We start from the raw sequence: 19,875 nt of genomic DNA on the forward strand, positions 1-19,875 counted from the left end.
GCAATTGGTGGGTATAATTCCCCTCTTGTAAGCTGCTGGTATAGATAATCTACCATCCCTCTATTTTACATTCTCAATTACATTTCCATACATATCCTTCATACATCATGACTTTGCTTCTTCAAAGACCAAACGAGCACATATCTTGACCTCCGCCAAATATGACAGTCTAGTAAGAGCAGATGTCCTGGTTGGCGGGTGAGTCGGCCTTGCCCCAGACCCAGTTCGGGTTCAGAACCGACACAGGACGCAGGTTGTTCGCCGCCCAGAATTGGTAGTCCGAGTTACGGTAGTCATCGGCTGAGAGGGGAGGGCAGGTGTTCTTGAAGGCCGCAGTGTACCAGTCTTGGTGAACAGAGTGGTGGAATTTGCCAAAATAGAACTTGCCGTGGTCGAGGTTCTTCTGAGCAAACGCCTGCCAGTCGTCATCGCTACAAACACAAAGTTAGCAACTGACTCGTTATTTCACGGTTCTGGATCGATAACTTACCCCTGGAAAGTGTCGTTGACATCGGACCAGCTGATGTGGACGTGGTTACCATCTATATCAAGATTAGCGATGGGACGAGGACGAATCGATATCGAGGTACGTGTTAATGGGACGGACCTTGCTCCATGATGACTGATTCGCGAGTATAAGTGTTGCCTCCATCCGGGCTGGTGAATCTCACGACGATGCCTTCCCAGTCGCTCTTGTGGCCGGTGTCCTTCTTGAAGTACACGTAGTAGATGATGCGGTATGAAGGATCTGAGCCAGAGGAGTCTCCGTTGCAGAAGGTTGCCTCCCAGTACGTAGGTATCGTGAAAAACGGTTCTCCAGTCACATTTCCATAAAACGTGTTGGCTCCTTGCCAGGGAGGCTGTTGAGGGCAGCCATTTGCCAGGGCGTTGATGTTGCAGTTATCCGCATCCACGCCGTTGGTCTGGTTACCCTCGCCATCCTCAGCAGCCGAGGGCATGCAGGTACCTGAAGCCATGTACCACATGGGAGCAGCGGCCATAGCAGCAGCTAGACCTCCATTCGTGGTGAAATCGCTGACGGCAATCGGGGTGTTTGCCAGAGCAGCTTTGGCGGCGAGCAGCAGAAGAGGAACGATCTTAGCGAAACCCATGATGACGGCAGATGGTCTTCGCAAGGTTGAGATGAAGGATGAAATGAGATGCCAAGAAATCGATCAGACTTAGCGATACCGATCGATGCTTTTATATCTTCTCTCAACGCGACACAAGATACGAAGAAGACGCTGCGCTATCGCCTCTCACCGACGGGAAATCAACGCCATCCCACCCGTACGACGAGCTCGAATAGGAAGGACAGCTACCCGGCCTGTCGATCCGTATAAACGAAGCCGCCTTTTTCACCTTCTCTTTTCGTTTTGCCCAAGAGCTTTTGGGGCAAACACGCTCCATGTCATGCTTGAAAGGCCGGTCCTTGCACGCCGCTGGAATTTTTCCACGGATGCTTCCGAACCAATGTCCGAAAGCACGATGTTAGAGACTTTCCGGAAATGGAAAATCTCGCCTTGTATGGGCATCATCCGATGTCGCCGGAAAAAATAATTTGTATGAAGAAATCGCAAAGAGCAAGAGGCACGTTGTTTTCGGACATGATGCTATTGGGGACTTGTATTCATCTGATAATACGAATCACCTTGCATTAGCTAGTATAAGTCACGCATCAAATAGCTCTGATTCCATATATTAAGTCTCCATGATGTTGACGGACTTTTGACGGCTTTTTGACATTTCGATATGGGGCTCAATTGATCCTCGCTTCGCGCGCTAGGGCTTACTGTTGGTGATTGGTCTAGTGGGCCGTTGCAGATGAATTCAATGCGTTGATCTCTAGCACGTGTGATTGACAATGTTGTGAATGGTAAGCTGTCTATCATGATTTAGCGTGAAGAAGCATGCCGAATTGCCGTCAAAGATTAGATGAAGATTTGAACGGAGAGGGAAGCCAGTTTGGTAGTAGCAACTGCAGCCTTGATGCGCGCCTCCGCCTATCCGTCACCGAGACTGCGGAGATCGTGAACAGCTTGACAGGTTTATGCCGAAGGCTGGAGAAGAGCTATGCTTAAAAGCCCACGAACGCCGATGTTTGAGTGCTAGCGCGGCAGCTAACATGAAGCCAAGATTGAACCCTTGTGGAAGTGAGACCATACGTCACTTGTCAGTCTGATCTTCCATGTAAAAGCACATGTCAGCAATTTGAAAGAGAGGCTACTGGATCATTGGGTAGGATTTCCCTCCAAGTCAAAGGACTGGATACAATGGAAGCAAGAGAAGCCCAATGTGCCAGTAACAAGATCATTATAATGGTACGAGATATTAACAACTCCAATTCCAATGGAACTGGGTGATGCTTGAATGAAAAGTAGCATGCGTCTGGCATGAAGATTACGAGTCATGACTAGCATAACATTTGTGTAGTCACGCTGGGTTTTTTGAAGTTCCTACTCCGTACATGTTCCTGCATTAGCAAACGTTGCATTCACGAATATAAATCGTCAAACGAGATGTGAATTCCGCCGCCTCTGAGTGGTGGATTAATATGGAGTGAATCGGAATCATGATAACGCGCAATTGTCACGCTATTATCTCCATACGAGCCTCCCAATTCAAGACTTCAGGGGATCTTGTTGATTTTGACTCATGTGATCAATCACGTGAAAATGTACCCGACGGTAAATTTTTGAGTGTGATTATCTAATCGTTCGTGAAGCTCCAAGCTGTATTTGCCTCACAGATCTTGTATGACAGAATCGTCACCAGCCTGCCGTCAGACCTGAAGCTTCAACTGCCATATCCCAGGTTTGGATATGAGCTTCTTCGACGCTCCATCTCGGCTGGGCGCTGAATGGTTCTCCGTCGGTCTGGCCTCGTCGTTTCCCGACTCGGGGCTCGATGACGACAACTTGGCAAAATACAGGACGTGTAGTGAAGAGTATAGACCGGGATGCAAAGTCTTTCAGGTGCCCAGAGAAGACAGCTCGCAAAGGGCAGAAGTCTTGATTGATCAGGATGGAGATTTGGAAAGTTCTGATTTGAAGGGTTTAAAAGGCCAAGTCCTTGTATTCAAGTACAGGGGCAAATTCCATGCCGTTGATCATGTAAGTCCAAGCGCAACTGTGAATATCATCCATGTGGAAGAGCCCATAATGACTGTTGTATGAAGAAATGCCCACATTCATCTTACCCTCTCTCGCAAGCCACCCCATTTGACATTGAGGATTTCGGCGTTGTCTTGAGTGCAGGACTAACCTGTCCAAAACATGGCTGGTCATTTGATCTATTTACCGGTTCAGGAGATCGTGGAAACTATCAGCTTGGGCTTTGGGAAACTCAGTTGCGCGAAGTAAAGGGTTCGGATACAGCAGCAGACAAGGTTTCAGGTCCCGCGGAACAGGAGGTATGGGTTCGGAGAAAACAGCGACAGCGCATCGGATAGATTAGGTATGGCGTTGGGCAAGTGCATATAGACAAGGTTATTAATTATAAGCATATTTTGATCATGAGAGCGCATGGCATTCATGCTATTAGACAAAAGGCGTGCTCATACCACCAAACCCTTCCTCGATATACGTGCACCGAGATGCCAAGACCTTACAAACAACAAAAGCGAAAGACAGAAGGCGGAACAGTTATAAAGCATTCGATAAAAGAGAAAAGGTTGCTAGAGGATCGAAAATTTGCCGTATATCTCACAGGGATGTTTCCCACAGTATTCATGTGATAGTTTCTTATTATCCCAAACTTTGGGGCTATCCAGCATATCATTCAGCATCTCTTTGGCTATTGAAAGCATGAGCAGATGCACTGTTGTCCAATTTAGCCGGGTGATAGTACAAGCGCCGAATCGTTCTCTGCATTTACAATAAACAGCAGATCCATGGACCTTGGCACATATGGAGCGTGAATACGCAGTTGGATGCACATCGGTGTTAATGACCCTTCCACCTTCTCTCCTCCTTCCACGTTGCATGGAAACAAAACTCACAACAGTAAGCACTCTCTAAAAAGAATTGTATTGATCAAAAAATATGCAGGTGGAATCATTGAAGGAATGCAAAATTGGTGCAGCCTCATGATCATGCTATGAGTCTCTACTTTCATACATTTTACCGAAAATAACCATTCGGATAGTGAAATAATCCCTCAACGATACCGCCGATTCTGTCGTATACTCCTCTTTCAAGTAAATGTTGCTGCGCAACGCTACAGAGGAATCCGCCGGAGATAGAAATACGGTGGTGCATCTAGCTCCGTACCGTTCAAGGCTACATAACGCCCTATCTCCGCTAGAATCCGAGATGTATATATAGGGACCTCCACGTTGAGATGATTTGACAGGCGAAATTTATTTGTTCAGCAAGGTATTTTGCAGCATATTTCTTTGTTAAATACATTCCACTGTCACAAAATGGCGAGTGTTCTAGTAACCGGCGGTGGGCGTGGGCTGGGGCTTGGGCTTGTTCGTTTGCTGGCATCTCTACCAGTATCGACTATCTCCAAGGTATTCGTTACCACAAGAGGAAAGCCGTCGGAAGACTTAACAAAGATCATCGAGACTTCTGGCGGACGAGTCATTAATGTCGAATGCGAAGTTGTCGACACGGCAAGCGTTAAGCGTGCTGCTGCTGAGGTTGAGGGGAAACTTGGAGGGGAGGGGTTAGATATCTTGATCAACAACGCTGCTGTGAGTATTAACGCTTCCGAGTTGCACTAACTCTAGTCTGTATTAACAGATTGGTACCTCAGATGAGCGGACTTTATCCACAAGGCATCCGCAACATGGCTGCCGAAGAAATGTTGCAGGAATTCAACGTCAACGTCGCTTCAACACACAGGGTGACTGCTGCATTCATTCCTTTATTACAAAAAGGAAAGCAAAAGAAGATTGCCATGGTGTAAGAATATCCGTCTAGAGTGCACTTTCTTATTTCTTGGCTGACAATTTCAAAGATCATCATCTGCTGGTTCAATTTCATGGGCAAACCGGTACTCCTTCTCGCCTGCATATGCATACAAAATCACCAAGGCTGCAATGAACATGATGGCGGTTCAATACGCAATTGAATATGAAAAGTATGGATTTACCTTTTTGACACTATCCCCCGGCGTAAGTGGCTCCTAAGCACTCTCACGCTGCTTCATTTTCTAACATTCAGATGCAGTGGCTGAAAACTACCATGGGCGGCGACATGGCTGACCTTGACGTTGAGACGGGAGCCAAGGCAACATGGGACATTGTGAACAAAGCCGATAAATCTTACAATGGAAAGTTTTACAACATACATGTTCCAGGCTGGGAACACAACGAAGGCGTAAACCAGTACGACGGACTGGAAATCCCATGGTAGAAGAAGACTTGGGGAATTGCTAGAATATCGAATGGGAGGTTATGCTACACATCCATCAAAAGTCATCTTAAAAGTTTATTCTGGGTTGCACAATGGGCAGGACCCTGTTAACATGGGATGTACATACATTCCGCGTTCTACAAATAAAAGCTCACTCTTCGCCAAATTTGTCCCATATCGGATCTATATAGATTATGTATATCCTAATCTACCAAAATGCTTTTGATAGACCTACCCAATGGGCATCCATCATCATTCTCCTTTTAGAAAAAGAGGGACATGCCTCCATCAACCACAATATTGGCTCCATTGATGTAGCTAGCGAGCCCGCTGGCAAGGAAAATGACGGTGTTGGCTACCTCTTCTGGAACACCTGTTCGCGCAAGCGGAACAGCATCAAGAAGGGACTTGTAAAATGGATAGTTGTCTCTCTTTACAATTTGATACTGGCTCAGTTGAACCGTGCCATCTGGCAGCGTAATGTTGGGGTTCTCAATGGATCCCGGGGCAATGGAGTTGATTCGAATGCCCAGAGCACCAAGCTTGCGGGCATAATCTTTAGCCAGTGTCGCCTGGGCTCTCTTAAAGGTCGAATAAGGAGAGCCGGCAATGGGGTGTCGTGCTTCAAAGCCCGCCATCGAGCTGATGACCACAAGAGATGCATTCTCTGAAGCCTTTACTCTCTCTTCAAGAAACGGGGTCGATGCGTCGATCAAGGTGACCAAGCCCAGGATGTCTGCACGGAAGCTATTCTCCCATGCCTCAGCTGTTGCTTCCCCAATCAGAGGAGATGCTGTATTGAAGAGAAAAAGTCATCAGTAATAAAGCTAGGTGCAGTTTAAGGACCGAAGAGTGTAAACATCATTGCTTACCATTGGCAATAACTGAATCAATGCGGCCAAACTCTTTAGCTGCTTTGTCTACCCAAGATTTAATCTCTTCGGGGCTGCTGATATCAACGGCCGAGCCGACAGCACGGGCACCATTGGTAGCGCCCTTGAAGAGCGAGAATTCATCTCCCCGAATCGTGCGAGCACAAAATGAGACATTGGCTCCTTCGGTCAAAAAGGCTTCCACAATAGATCTACCGATTCCTTTTGATCCACCTAGAATAGGGTATTAATATAGCTAGAGATTTAATACGACGACGCTTATTACCTGTAACAAGGACATGCTTGTTGGCAAAGTTGCTGGAGAAAGAAGGCATCTTGGCTAATGAATGGTATCACCGTATCACGTTGGCGGTACAGTTTGATCTAGGACTCAGAGTATGTTTGATATCTTGTTGCTTGGAATCCGAGAAACGCCTTACGAAGAGATACTTGATGTATTTTATAAGTTGCATATCCTCTACGCAACACTCTATATAACTCATAGGCAATCCTCGCTATAATCAATATCATTTCTAATGTTCTAACTTATCGCCGGTTCTTTTAATAATAAAAACATTCCCGATTCAGATTCTAACCGAGTTTTTTTGTCTTTTCATAGCGAGAATAGGGTAACAGCCAGATGTGGGGGTGATGGTGTTTAGGGATTAATCACATAATAACCTCCGAGAGGCGTCTTTTCCGCGTTGCGTTGATCCTCATTGGCAAAATCCACCAGCGGAGAGATCCGAACTCCGCTAAATTGGGTCACTAGGATCTGAAATTGCATCTTTAGTCTCTCATCGAATAAACTTCTCACTCATGCTCTTCTTGTTAACTGTCTAACCCTTGTCATTGGACAAAGGAAGGATCGCGGAGTTCCGGCTGGAAATCAGCTAAACCTAGATTGGAGACCGCGCGGACATACGTTTTGGTGCAGCTGACGATTCCCTGGCTGACGTTCTTCTTTGCTGATTCAATGCTGCTTCTTCTCAGACGAATATCTCTTTAAAGTGAGAGAGGTGCTAACAGCTATTGACTACTGTGAAGACATCAAATACTATCAAATACTGTCATATCGAACATCATCGTGTTTGTTTAATATCTTCAATGAGTCGCTCATCTACTGAAACATGCTGGACTTGTCGGGTTCGCAAGAAGAAGTGCGACCGAAAGCGGCCCACCTGCAGTGCCTGTCACTCACTTGACATTACATGCTACAATGGCAACAACCGTCCAAGCTGGGTTGATAATGATCTCGAACGAGATCAATTTGCAGATCGAATCAAAGCGCAGATCAAAGAAAAGGCAGAATGTCGCCGCGAAAAGAGTTATGTAAAAGTCCTGCCGCTCGGAAGGGTGAGGAAGCCGAAGACAGATTCAGCTGTAGCTGGTCGCCCCTCCACAAAGACTCAGTCTAGGCAGAATATTCAAGCCCAAGAGGGAGCTCTCATGGAATTATCTTGCTATGGATGTTCCAAAAATGGCTTCTCGCCGCCTGAAAGCGGCCGGCCTGAAAGCCATTCTGACAACGCTGCTCTACTCGGAATCAGCAACGACATTGACACTGATCTCGAGATTACGTTTTTGGACTATGCTTTCCCTTTTCTGTTCCCATTCTACCGCCCCTCCATTTTTAAAGGAGGACGCGGCTGGCTGCTGGCAACACTGAGAAAGAGCATGCCACTCTTCCACACGGCCATGGGCTTCAGCACATATTTTTTTATTCTAGTCATGACGGACATCGCAAATGGAGAGCACGAAGTATGCAAAGGACTCGTCGAAGGGAAACTTATATCTCACGTGGATACCGCAATCAAGGCCATGCGACAAGGAATAGAAGATCTGGCAGCTTGTGGAGAACTCGCTTCGACCGAGGAAAAGGCGCACCTCATGGAAGGTGTTGTGCAGCTTTTGGTGTTTGAGACAAACATTTCAGCAACTAACGAATGGGGTATTCATCTTAACGCCGCAGTATCTCTTTTTAAAGAGATATTCGAACAAAATGACCCTCAAGATGGCAGCAGAATGGATCTCGACTCTGTATTAGCCAAGATGCAGAAAACTGGATGGGCAGCTGTGAGTTCGTCACACAGAATTTTTAATCCAGCTCAGGGGGCTTTTATGTTTTACGTGGCTGTCATCATATTTGCGGATATAATTTCTGCAACTATTCTTGGAGATGCGCCGATGTTGCGGGAATATCATTCTCTTCTGATTAATGACGGATGCAGACCAGGGGATTCGCGTCGACTATTATTAGACTTGGAAGATTCTGTGGGTTGTCAAAGCTGGATTCTCCTCTTAATTGCCGACATCGCTTCTTTAGTAGAAGGCAAAAGGCAGGGACGAGTATCACGGGATGATTTGCTCGTTGAGGGCAACAGGATTGCTGAAAAACTCCAGAATGGCATAAAGAGCCTCAAAGATCACCCGGGAAAGCCTGTGGCTTCTATAGGTTCTTTTCAGGCTTATTCTAACCCTGAAGCTCTATTGGAAGCCATTGACTCCACCTCGTATAGTCTGGTATGGGCACATGCTACTGTTCTCTACCTGTTTGTTACTACTTCCGGGTGGCAAGAACAGCACGAGATTATACAAGAGAATGTCTCATCCGCTATCCAAATTCTTGATAAAATTTCATCACCGGCAATTTTACGCAGCCTCGCTTGGCCATTTTGTGTCGTTGGCTGCCTTGCCTCCACTGACCAAGAAGAAACATTCCGAATAATTGCTTCCAGAATGGGAAACTTGTCAGCATTCGGCACGCTCCTTGAAGCGCTGAGGATTATGGGACAAGTCTGGAGCACTCGTGGGGAGAGAGATGTGGAAAACTGGGATTTCACTTATTGCTTCCGTATACTAAGCTCAATACCTCTACTTATCTAATGCTAATATGACTGGCCATTGCTGCTACTTCGTCCGATCTTAATGTCCCTTCCAGGCACCGACGATTTCGGCCAACTTAGTGGTCTTGATTTCGGGGAATTTGGCGTTCAGGCTCTTGTCTTCTGGGGCTTTTAGGCTGCCATCAAGGACCCATGAGGCGAAAAGCGAGAACAAGCCTTGCATCGCTGGCTTCGGAAAGTATGGATATAACGCAGGGTGAGAAGGCAATTCTGTAATCTCTCCCTTTGCGAGCTTTTCGGGAGGATCGTAGGTAACTTTGAACTTGGTGCCTTGGAATCAGTTAGCATTGTCCTGACTTCGATGAGATACATGAAATGGAATAACATACCCTGAGCTTCTTCAGCAAGCGCAACAAGCTTGTTGAATGTTGAATTTTCGCCATAGCAGTAAGTAATCTCCTCCCACTTGGGCAGACTCAGAAATGCGACAACAAACTTTGCCACGTCAAAAGTATAGGTAAAGGAAAGTACTTCATCTCCCGTGCCAGGGATGGCAGCAGTCTTGTTCGGCGGGTCTACCACGAAGAACAAAGGCTTCAGGTACGTCTTCACATGAGGCATACCGTAGTAGTCCATGAAGTAGCCGTTGGCAACTCGAGTCCATTCCAAGCCGGTCTTGCGAAGCTCTATCACGGTACTTTCTCGAATCTTATACATGGGAGATCTAGGATGTAGGAATAAAGTTAGTATGTACATATTAATTGGAAAGAGGCGAAAAATGAGGCTGAACTCACACTTCAGTATGAGGAGTACCCCATTCACTACTGATGAAGCGTTTGACAGTGCCGGATTTGCTGGCTGCCTTGACCAGGTCGACTTGGCAAACCCCAGAAACTTCATCAATCACGCTGATGGTAGAGATGACAACGTCCACTTTGTGGCTAGCTAGTTTTTGCGCAGTTTCTTCGACATTGCTGTAGTCCACTGCAACGACAGGTGCTTCTTTATCATTCACCTCTGGAACCTTTATTCTGGCCTTAGCGTTGATAAGAGCAGTAGTAATCGTGCATGCTTCTAACTTACCTTGCGAGCCAAGACGATGACATCGTATAGAGGGGACTTTTTCAACTCTTCAACGATGGTGCGACCCACGCTACCAGTGCCGCCGGCGACTGCGATAACTTTTGACATGATTGCGAATATTGGTGTTGTTAAAAATGGTGTTTGTGAGAATGTTGGATCTGCGTTTATAGCGATGTTTGACTTGAGGATGTTTTAGTTCCAAGTTTACGAGAATCTCATGACTTATATAGCATTGAAGACACAACAATTCCCAATTCTTCCATGTCGCATCGTATGATGTCGATTTCTAAGCTGCTCAATCCCCTTTTCGATTTATGTTTCATTTTGTCGCCTTCAAACGTTGTCTTGTTGAAGTCGCTTGCGACAGCTTCACCGCGCGGTTTCCAAAACGGGTAAAGAGGTCTTGGTACTCTGGATCCACGTCGTCACTCATTCCGCTGCTTTTCCTAAAAGAAACAAGGCCAATTTATGGAGTTACAGCTCGTTCCTTTTCGTCAACGTACTCGTACTATGTTAGCTTGTTGGATACGTAAGCCGGGCTGTGATTCTCAATGGATTGCGTTCATCCCACGTTCCTCCCGAGCTGAAAGTCTCCGGCTTATTCAGCAGCGAACGCACTTTTAATTTCTTCGCGATATCGTTGTAGATATGCGCATGCCCTAATTCAAATAACATATTTTCCAATAGTATTGGAGGGCTTTCTTTTCGAATCGATTTTGCAATGCAAAAGTGAACCAGCTGGGAATCTCCAAGGCGGTGGTGGTGAGCTGTGCCGAGTTGTTACTTGCTTTGTATGCGTTCGCCCTAGCAACATCTCAACTTTAGAGAATCTGTACGCAATGTCAATAAGTAATTCTCATCGGCATTGTGTTATTTACTTTAAAAACAATGTTAGACTCTTATTGAACCATGACTAAGCCTATACCCACCTCCGTGTCATATATATGGCTCTCCGCTCGTCTCCTCGTTCCTTTCTCTCCTTCGTCTTCTCTGAGCTCTGTATCCCTACTCTATTTGTCGGAATCTGTCAGTAGTCAATCGTCATGACGAACTTTACCATCAAAATCATCTCCGACAATGTCTGTCCATTTTGCTTTTTGGGCAAGGCACGCCTAGATCGAGCCATCTCTGCGTTTCGCAATGCCATTCCAAAAGGCGAAACCGACAACTTTACCATCTCCTGGCATGCATTCTACCTCGATCCTCATGCATCCTTCAAGTCGGAACCGGTGCGAGAACACGTGGCAAAGAAGTTCGGAAGCTTCAGTCGAGTCGACGCAATCCACGAACGGCTGGCGCAGACAGGCGCCGAAGAAGGTCTTAACTTCACATTCAAATCTCTAATCGGCAATACCAGAGATTCTCATCGGCTTGTTCAGCTAGGCAAATCAAAGGGCAATGCAATGGAGAACAAGGTCGTGAACCAAATCATGAAGATGTTCTTTGAGGAAGGCGGCGACATCACTAGCATTGACGATCTCGTCAAGGCTGCCGAGCGAGGAGGGCTGGATCCAAAGGAGGCAAGGGAATGGCTCCTTAGCGACAACGGGAAAAGAGAAGTGGAGGAAGAGGTGAATGAAGCAACGAGAATGGGTGTCACAGCTGTACCGACATTCATCATCAATGATAAATACCGGGTACAGGGAGCACAAAGCGTGGACGAATTCGTCAAGCAATTTGCTCGCGCCAAAGCTGCAGAAGGCGAAGCAGAATCGACTTACAGAGGGAAAGAGGACAATACATGTATGTGAGCTGATCTCGAGAGGTGGCAACAGCTAAGGCTGTCCTTTTAAAGTGTTTTATATAGTTTACTCCAATTATTACCCTTTATAGACATTCTCTTACATCGAAGGCTCTTCTCGAAATCTCCAATGAACGGAGCTCCAACTCGGACTGAGCCCGCGGGAAATCTAACCGCCACTGTGGGCTCAGATTTTATCTCCGCATGTGGTGGCCCCGGATTTTTGCGTAGTAATCGCCGAGTTTTTCGGTCGAGGAATCCACTATCCGCTCGAGTCCGCTCGAGTCCGCTCCCGTCCGCTCTCGGGTCGGCCCTGCTAGACAAATAAATCAAGGCAAATAGCCACGAATTGCTTCAAGAAGTGAAGATTCCCTCAAAATGTGGAGGAACTAAGATGTAACAGCGATATGAATTGAGTCATACCGAAGCCAGACTATCGAGATGGTCGGGTGATGAGGAGAGAGAGGATGTATGAGGTGGCTTGAGAATCCAGGTATAAAAGAAAGGCGATGTCCTTGCGATATGGTATGTTAAACTTCTACCATCGACCAAACAACAAGAGAAGGAGCAGCCGTTCATATCATAAACTTACCAAGAATCCTCATCTTCATAGCGACAATGGCTCCTCAAACTTGGCTTATCACTGGTGCTTCGTCCGGCCTCGGCCTGCACCTCGCCATCATTGCCGCAAAGCAGGGCAACAAGGTCATTGCCACAACACGCTCTCTGACTAGAGCTCAGAACATCACAGACAATAACATCCAAGTCGCTCGTCTTGACCAGAATGAGCCACTAGACAAGATCAAGGCTGATGTTGATGCCATTGTCAAGGTTCACGGCCCCATTGACATCGTCGTCAACTGCGCAGCTTATGTTCACACCGGCATCCTCGAGGATCTCACACCAGAGGACACATATGCGCAGTTTCAAACCAATGTCTTTGGTGCTCTCAACGTCTACCGTGCCATTCTTCCTCACCTAAGAGAAAAGAGATCTGGAACCCTGGTGACCATCGGGTCAATGGCCGCATGGTTCGCTCACCCCGCGGCCAGCATATACAACGCATCCAAGGCTGCTATCCGGTGGCTCAGTTTCGGTCTCGCCAGCGAAGTCAAGCCTCTGGGCATCAAACATCTGCTTGTAGAGCCTGGCCGCTTCCGAACGGAACTGCTGAAACAGGACGGCAACTTCAGAACATCAAACGGGAGCGACGGCATCGCCGATTACAGAGCAATCAGCGAAGCAGTCAAGGAGGGTATTGCTCGCGAGGCCAACAAGCAGCCTGGCGACCCTGTCAAGGGAGCTCAAGTCATCTACGACGTCGTGACCTCCAGCGGCGTAGCCCAAGGCAAGGAACTGCCAGAATTCCTGCCTTTGGGACAGGATGCCATTGAGGAAATCACCAAGTCGGCACAATCGGCAATTGATATCTGTCAGGCATGGAAGGAGATTGCCAGTTCAACAGACTATTAAGAAGCGCTATGAGATATGATGTCTGGAAAACAATTAGCATGTACATAGTTTAAAATAGAAATGACTATCCAGTGCACCTATAATATACCGTATCCCGCACCCCGTCTCGTAAATTTAAAGGTGATATACTATGCATGTATATATTGATACTAATGGATAGGTAGCAGCAGGAAGCATCGACACAAGAAGAGAGTTGCAGTCGTACTTAGAGAACAATTGGTAAACATTTTAGAAGGCATTCACCTAACCAAGGTTCTGGATAGCTATTCTTCCTGTTGTTGGTGAAATATATGTATATACTACCATATATACTACCTTATATATATCAGCTGATAAGATATAGATATCGCATCATTTTGCCGAGCATAGGTACGTGCAAATGGCTATCATGGTTTGTTCACGATGCGCAAGTGCTGCCAATGTTGCTCCTTCCTGCTTCTTCGTTTCATCGAGTTAAGCAGGTGCACGGCCAGCTCATCGCAAAAAAAATTCATGTACTTATGGGCGCCCTTTCTTTCCTCTACTTATCTCTCTCTTTATCTTTCTCTCCCCCTCACTCTCTATTTGTATTTTTTTTTTTTCTCACTTTCTCTCTCTCTCATCTCCTCTCTCCTCTCTCCTCTCTCCTCTCTCCCGCCCTCGACAGCAGCTTGTATGACACCTGAGCCCACCGCATGTTTCGACATCCACTGCAATGGAGCACTTCAAAGATATAGAGAATGTGTGGCCATCAGACATACCATCTCCACCGCCGCCGCCGTCGCCCAAACCGTCGCCTCCTCCAGAGCCAGAAACAGAGCCAATTCCTTGTGAGCATCCATTTCAAGTGTGCTGCCATATCGACGCTAATAAATGAGCAGGGCAAACATTGGCCGCGTTAGAAAATAAGCGACTATTAAATAACCCTTCAATAATGCAATATATCGCTTACGGGGGTATGTATAAGCATCTGCCGTATAAGAACGTGGACTGGGACCTTAAAGGTAGCACTGTTTGCCATATTAAAGGAGCCAGATGCTATAGTCACGACTTTAAAGAGCCGGATAAGCTATAGTAGCATCTTAGAACTTTATACTACTAAGTGAGTTCGATAGACTGGTAAAATATACTTTAAAATCTTTATATATACTAATTTTAAAATAAAGTTTATAATGTAAAACAAAGGCTTTTTTAATTAATATTAGCTCTACTGAGATACTATAGGTAAATGCGCTAAGAAGTTTAAGTATAAATATTATAAAGTAATAATATAACTATGGTAGAGGTAATAAATAATAAGATTACACCTTTGTCAGAGATTTTAAATAACTAGGGTGTAATAAACTGGTGCCTATAGGTTAGTATAGGTTAGCTATTCCCAAGGGATAAACTTTAGAATAGTTCTATAGTTTATATTAGTAAAGCAATTAAATTAGTAATAGATAATTTTATTATTAACTATAAAAAGAATATTTAAATATTTAATTTAAGTATTATTATATTAATAATAATTAATTATTTAAATATTTTAATAAATAATATAAAATAAACTTATATACTTAGTTAATTAAGCTAAATTATTTATAAAAGTTAATAATTTTATTATAAATTATTTTATAATTTTAATAATTTATTTTTAATTAATTAATTAATCTATTATTTATTTAAAATTAATTACTTTATAAATTTATTATTATAATTATAAAAACTAAATTATAATATAATATTTTTTTTTATTAATTTTATTTTTAAAACTTTATTTATTTAAATATAAATAACTTATTTTTACTTTATAATATATTCTTTATTATTTATTATTTATTTTTTTTTATATATATTAATTTATTTAATAATAATAAATTCCTTTATTAAACTATTAATTTTAATTTTTAACCTTAGTTATTACTTTTAAATAATTACATTAGAAAATACCTCTTAAATATAAGTTCTTAACTTTAGTAAATTAGCTATTAGAAAATAAATTATAGTAATTTATTTATTATTTAATTTACATTATACTATAGTAATAATTAAAAAAAAAAAAAAAACTTTTATATTATAAAAGTATATTAATATAAAAATATCTTTATATTAAGTTTTTTTCTTTTTCTTTTAATATAGAAAGGTTTTCCTAAGTTTTTTTTATTATTTCCTATATTAGCTAATATACCTTAAATAATTTATATTTATATTATAGGAGTAATAAATTAAGTATATAATTAACTTAAGCTAACCTTTTTGCCCATAAGGGATTTTATTACTTATAGCAAAGTTATTAATAGTAAACAAATAAATAAAGAAACAAATATACTAATTTATAATAAAAGACTATATTATAAACTAATACTTTTATAATTATAATAATAGGCCTATAGAGTAAATACTTTAAATAAAAAATAAATTATTTTATTTATTAAATAAATATTTATAATATAATAAATAAATATTTAATAAATAAAAACCTAATTAAAAAAATATTTATTTATAATAATATAAATATTAAGTAAATATTTAATTATATATTTATTTTATAATATTTATTTAAAATAATTTAAATAATTAATTATAAATATAAAATAATACTTAATTATATTATAAAACATATTATTTATTAATTATATAAATAAACTCTTTATTTTTATTAATTATTTATTAATTTAATTTGGCTTATTTACTAATATAAACTTAATATAAAGTTTATCCCTTAGGAATTCCTTTTATACTAACTTTATAGAAACTTAGTTTATTATAAAATATTTTATTTATTTAATTAGTTATTTTTTATATAATTTTCTAATATTTTTTAAAGGCTTTTAAAAATTAGTTTGGTTTTGGAACTAAAAGACCCACCTTCCTAATTAAGTTAAATATAGCCCAAATAGCAAAAAGTTACAGCCCAAATAGCAATACTTAAATAATAAAAAAGAATTTTTAAATAACTTTAAAAAAAAATTAAATACTTAATAAAAAAAAATTTTTTTAATTTTAAATATTATTAAACTTTATTAATATTTACTTTTTTTTAAAAATAAAGTAAAATACTTTTAAAATTATATATTATATAAAATTATTATAATAAAACTATTCAACCCGGGCCTAAGTAAAATAATATATATTACCTAACGTTAGCTTATTAAAGATAATATATCTACTACGTAGTAAGTTTATCCACATATATATAGAAGTATAGAATTATTTAGTATTAGATTTAGAAAATTAGTAGTCTAAATAAAGTAAGTTACTACTTAAATAATAAGCTCCCTAAAACCATTAGCCTATATATTTACATTTCCTTAAATTAAACTTAGAAAAGTAGATATAATATTATATTACAGTAAATATAGCAATATTTTATAAATTATATATAAACTTTTTAATTAATTAAATAATAATTATATTATTACTAAATATAATATAAAAGCTTTATACTAACGCCTAGTACTATAGGTATATTCCCCTGCCTATAACCTTTATATATAAAATAAAAAACTACGTAGTAGCTAAAGGGGCTGTCCTACCTAAATCTTAATACTAAAAGAAAAATCCCTATCCTAAGGATCGAAAATTTAATCTTAATTATAAAACTTTTTAATTAATAAATAGGAAAAAGCAGCTTGTATATACCCCTTAATTTTTTTACCCCGAATCTAAGCCTTTTACTTAATAGCCTTCTGGTTGAAGGGAGGTGCGCCTAAAGCACCCCCTTCCTCGCTACTATCTTACTCTCCTCCATTAGCAGAGGCGGTCTTTTCTTCATTAGTCAGATCGACTTCTCCTCCAGCAGCAGCTTCAGCGGGCTCCTGCACGGTATTACGTACGACTTCAAGTTATTCTTAAGCGGCAGTGTCGTTAAAATCGCCTAGTGTAACAGCGGCGTCCTCGGTGTCCGAAGCGAAGTCCAGGTCCTCGTCTTCCAAAACCTCACCATCAGAGTCGTAGTCGTCTAAAATCTCGATTTCCTCAGTCAAAGCCTTCTAGCGCTCTTCCATTCTACAACGGTAAAATTTCACTTACTCTCCTTTTGCCTTCTTAGCCTCTTCAATAAACTTTATAAGCCTTATCTCAAGAACTACTTAAAGCCAGCCTTTAGTAAAAGTAAGCTACTCCTCGAAAATACTTATAAGCTAGCTAGCAACCAGGTCTAACATAGCAACAGCTAGGTAGTCGTTATACTTAGTATAGTAAAGTTATTTATTAGTAATTAGAATAAGTTTCATAATAAGTAAGTAGGCGTATCCTAGCTTAATAGCCTCCTTAGAGTAGTAGTCTATTTACTTTCCGTCTCGCTTAGCTAAAATAACCTAACTGTAGCAATTAAACGGTTAATTAAAGTAGGAACGGATAAGCTTATATAACATAAGTTCACGTAAAGCTCCCGTTATCTATTCTAGCAAGCTGCACTCAGCAGAAAGTTATTTAACCTATTTTATTAAGAGTATACGCTCTTAATAGTCATAAAATAAATCTTTTACCTTTATATTGTGCTATATAACGGCCTCCTTCTATCCTAAATAGTTAAGATAACCGTATACCTATTAAAGTGTTTTAGCGTTAAAATAAAACGTCGCCAGAATTCCTTAGCTGTATACATAATAAAGGTTAACACTAGTCAACATAATATTAATATTTGCAATAAATATTTATATATCGGACTTAGGGTCAGAGAATAACTAAATAGCAGTGAGTTTAGCTAGTGGCTTATCTAAAGAACAGACTGTTACAGTCTTATAACCTGCCATAAGGAGGGCGCCCAGCATTATCCTACACAAGGTTCACAAGTTAGTATATTAGTAATATAACAAGGGGTTTCCACTTAAACCCAAGTAGAAAGAGGATAAAGGGGCTTTTACTTAGATCTAAGTAGGAGACAGGACTTAGAGAGGTATAAAGAGGATAAAGAAGATAAAGGGGTTTCCACTTAGATCTAAGTAGTAAAATACTCTTGGACCTAAGTAGAAAGAGGAAGTAGTATTACTTACTACTATATTTAAGGCGTATTTACATAGATGAAAAGACGCCTCTTCTCTTCCAGTATATATCTATAGCTTAGCTTAAGAATATAAGCAAGCATAGGATTATTATAATATAGCCAGTAAATCTAGGTAGACTAATTAGTAAGCATTAGGACAGCTAGGTTAGTGTAAGTTCTAGTGAAGAAGTATATTATACCCTTATTTTCCTTGTTTTAGAGAAGTTTTTAAATATACGTAATACTAATAGTAGGTATAGAATTTTTTACTATAGTATATTAAAGTTGCTGGTGCTAGCTAGTTGTTAGATTATCCTTTTTATAAAGTATACGTAGAGCGTTTTTAATTACATCGGGATCCTGGCTACTAAAAATTTACTTTACGTTTACGTATAAAATATTGGAATTCCGCTAGTTATATATAACTAAGATACCTTCCCTATATATACTAAAGTTTATAAAGCCCTTTTGTAAACTTTAGGAGCATGAACTTTTACTTAAAGTAAAATTGTCGAGGGTCGTAAATAGGCCTGGGATAAAAGTATTTATCGCTATCTAGCGCCTATACTCTTAAACATAGGTACAAAGAGTCTTATTAAAACTAAGCTCTTCTATAATAATTATTATAGGGAGCAGGTCTACTCCCGAATATAAGATCTGGCCATCTAGTAGTGTTAGATAAGATTATAATATTTTATATAGCGATATAATTTTAAGTATTACTAAAATAACTTTCTAGCTAAAGCTGCTTAACTATTTAGCTTTACTACTATAGCTCTCTACCAACGAGGGATATATTTGCTAAATCTTAACGCTAGTATAATTATAAAAATCTTACATTTATTTCCAGCCTTCGGCAGAATATTCAGCTATAAACTATTTAAAGAAAATTCCCTTTATCTTACTTCTATTAGGCTAGGTATTACGACCCAATAACTTATGGTCGCAACTGGCAGACCTACAGGGTAGGCACCACGGATAAACAACGGTCCGCACGAACTAATTAAGATTATATTTACCTTATGAAAAGTAAACATAAGTAAATATTACATTATATATACAACTTCTCTACGCTCGTTTAAAATAGTTTCAATAACCAGTTGTAAATACAAAATAACGCTTAATTATACCTATAAAGTATTATTTATTAATTATATAAATAAACCTTTTTATCCTTATTAATTACCCGCTAGTTTAGTCTAGCTTATCCGCTAACATAAACCTAGTATAAGGTTTATCCCTTAGGAATTCCTCTTATACTAACACTATAGGAGCTTAGTGTCAGAGCCCATCTAAAGAGGGCGCGGTCGCGCAACGGCCGCGCACCGGCCACGTTACGGGGGCGCGAGCTAAGGGTTGCGAAGCCCTTAGCTTAGCAACAACACTATAAAAGACCTAAAATCTAGGGAAGGAGTTAAGGAAGGCAGAGATAAATACAGTCACTTCGCTACCCTAAGCTTGCGTATTCGCTGTGTAGCTACCTGTGATCATCCCTTATCCCTCTTCACTCTCTTCCACGAACCCGGCTTCTGACAGGTTTATCTCTCTA

At 40.9% G+C, this 19,875-nt stretch overlaps 8 protein-coding genes across 8 annotated transcripts; 5 read left to right on the forward strand and 3 right to left on the reverse strand.

The window, feature by feature from the left end:
- Positions 1–169: 169 nt before the first annotated feature.
- M431DRAFT_484915 (hypothetical protein) lies at positions 170–1,112 on the reverse strand (the record flags this gene model as incomplete). The annotated part of the gene is made up of 3 exons (XM_024916236.1): positions 170–431; positions 491–542; positions 608–1,112. 3 exons carry the CDS (start codon positions 1,110–1,112, stop codon positions 170–172), a joined length of 819 nt encoding a protein of 272 aa, XP_024771664.1.
- Positions 1,113–2,822: 1,710 nt separating this feature from the next.
- Positions 2,823–3,451, forward strand: M431DRAFT_92958 (hypothetical protein; the record flags this gene model as incomplete). The annotated part of the gene is made up of 2 exons (XM_024924421.1): positions 2,823–3,113; positions 3,179–3,451. The coding sequence occupies 2 exons, from the start codon at positions 2,823–2,825 to the stop codon at positions 3,449–3,451; spliced, it is 564 nt and encodes a 187-aa protein (XP_024771665.1).
- Positions 3,452–4,423: 972 nt separating this feature from the next.
- Positions 4,424–5,363, forward strand: M431DRAFT_8285 (hypothetical protein; the record flags this gene model as incomplete). The annotated part of the gene is made up of 4 exons (XM_024923227.1): positions 4,424–4,699; positions 4,762–4,910; positions 4,966–5,122; positions 5,178–5,363. The coding sequence occupies 4 exons, from the start codon at positions 4,424–4,426 to the stop codon at positions 5,361–5,363; spliced, it is 768 nt and encodes a 255-aa protein (XP_024771666.1).
- A 263-nt stretch (positions 5,364–5,626) lies between these two features.
- Positions 5,627–6,570, reverse strand: M431DRAFT_92174 (hypothetical protein; the record flags this gene model as incomplete). Its single annotated transcript, XM_024924329.1, has 3 exons — positions 5,627–6,156; positions 6,236–6,469; positions 6,522–6,570. The coding sequence occupies 3 exons, from the start codon at positions 6,568–6,570 to the stop codon at positions 5,627–5,629; spliced, it is 813 nt and encodes a 270-aa protein (XP_024771667.1).
- Positions 6,571–7,242: 672 nt separating this feature from the next.
- M431DRAFT_19140 (hypothetical protein) lies at positions 7,243–9,316 on the forward strand. The gene has a single exon (XM_024913207.1). It carries the CDS (start codon positions 7,343–7,345, stop codon positions 9,119–9,121), a length of 1,779 nt encoding a protein of 592 aa, XP_024771668.1. The 5' UTR covers positions 7,243–7,342; the 3' UTR covers positions 9,122–9,316.
- M431DRAFT_92361 (hypothetical protein) lies at positions 9,161–10,272 on the reverse strand (the record flags this gene model as incomplete). The annotated part of the gene is made up of 4 exons (XM_024924345.1): positions 9,161–9,411; positions 9,471–9,805; positions 9,876–10,105; positions 10,165–10,272. 4 exons carry the CDS (start codon positions 10,270–10,272, stop codon positions 9,161–9,163), a joined length of 924 nt encoding a protein of 307 aa, XP_024771669.1.
- A 935-nt stretch (positions 10,273–11,207) lies between these two features.
- M431DRAFT_92666 (hypothetical protein) lies at positions 11,208–11,915 on the forward strand (the record flags this gene model as incomplete). The annotated part of the gene is made up of 1 exon (XM_024924387.1): positions 11,208–11,915. One exon carries the CDS (start codon positions 11,208–11,210, stop codon positions 11,913–11,915), a length of 708 nt encoding a protein of 235 aa, XP_024771670.1.
- A 373-nt stretch (positions 11,916–12,288) lies between these two features.
- M431DRAFT_230747 (hypothetical protein) lies at positions 12,289–13,476 on the forward strand. Its single transcript, XM_024913639.1, has 2 exons — positions 12,289–12,430; positions 12,519–13,476. The coding sequence occupies exons 1-2, from the start codon at positions 12,415–12,417 to the stop codon at positions 13,376–13,378; spliced, it is 876 nt and encodes a 291-aa protein (XP_024771671.1). The 5' UTR covers positions 12,289–12,414; the 3' UTR covers positions 13,379–13,476.
- The last annotated feature ends 6,399 nt before the right edge of the window (positions 13,477–19,875 follow it).

The sequence above is a fragment of the Trichoderma harzianum genome, assembly GCF_003025095.1.
Source record: "Trichoderma harzianum CBS 226.95 unplaced genomic scaffold M431scaffold_11, whole genome shotgun sequence".
In the NCBI taxonomy this organism is placed as follows: domain Eukaryota; kingdom Fungi; phylum Ascomycota; class Sordariomycetes; order Hypocreales; family Hypocreaceae; genus Trichoderma; species Trichoderma harzianum.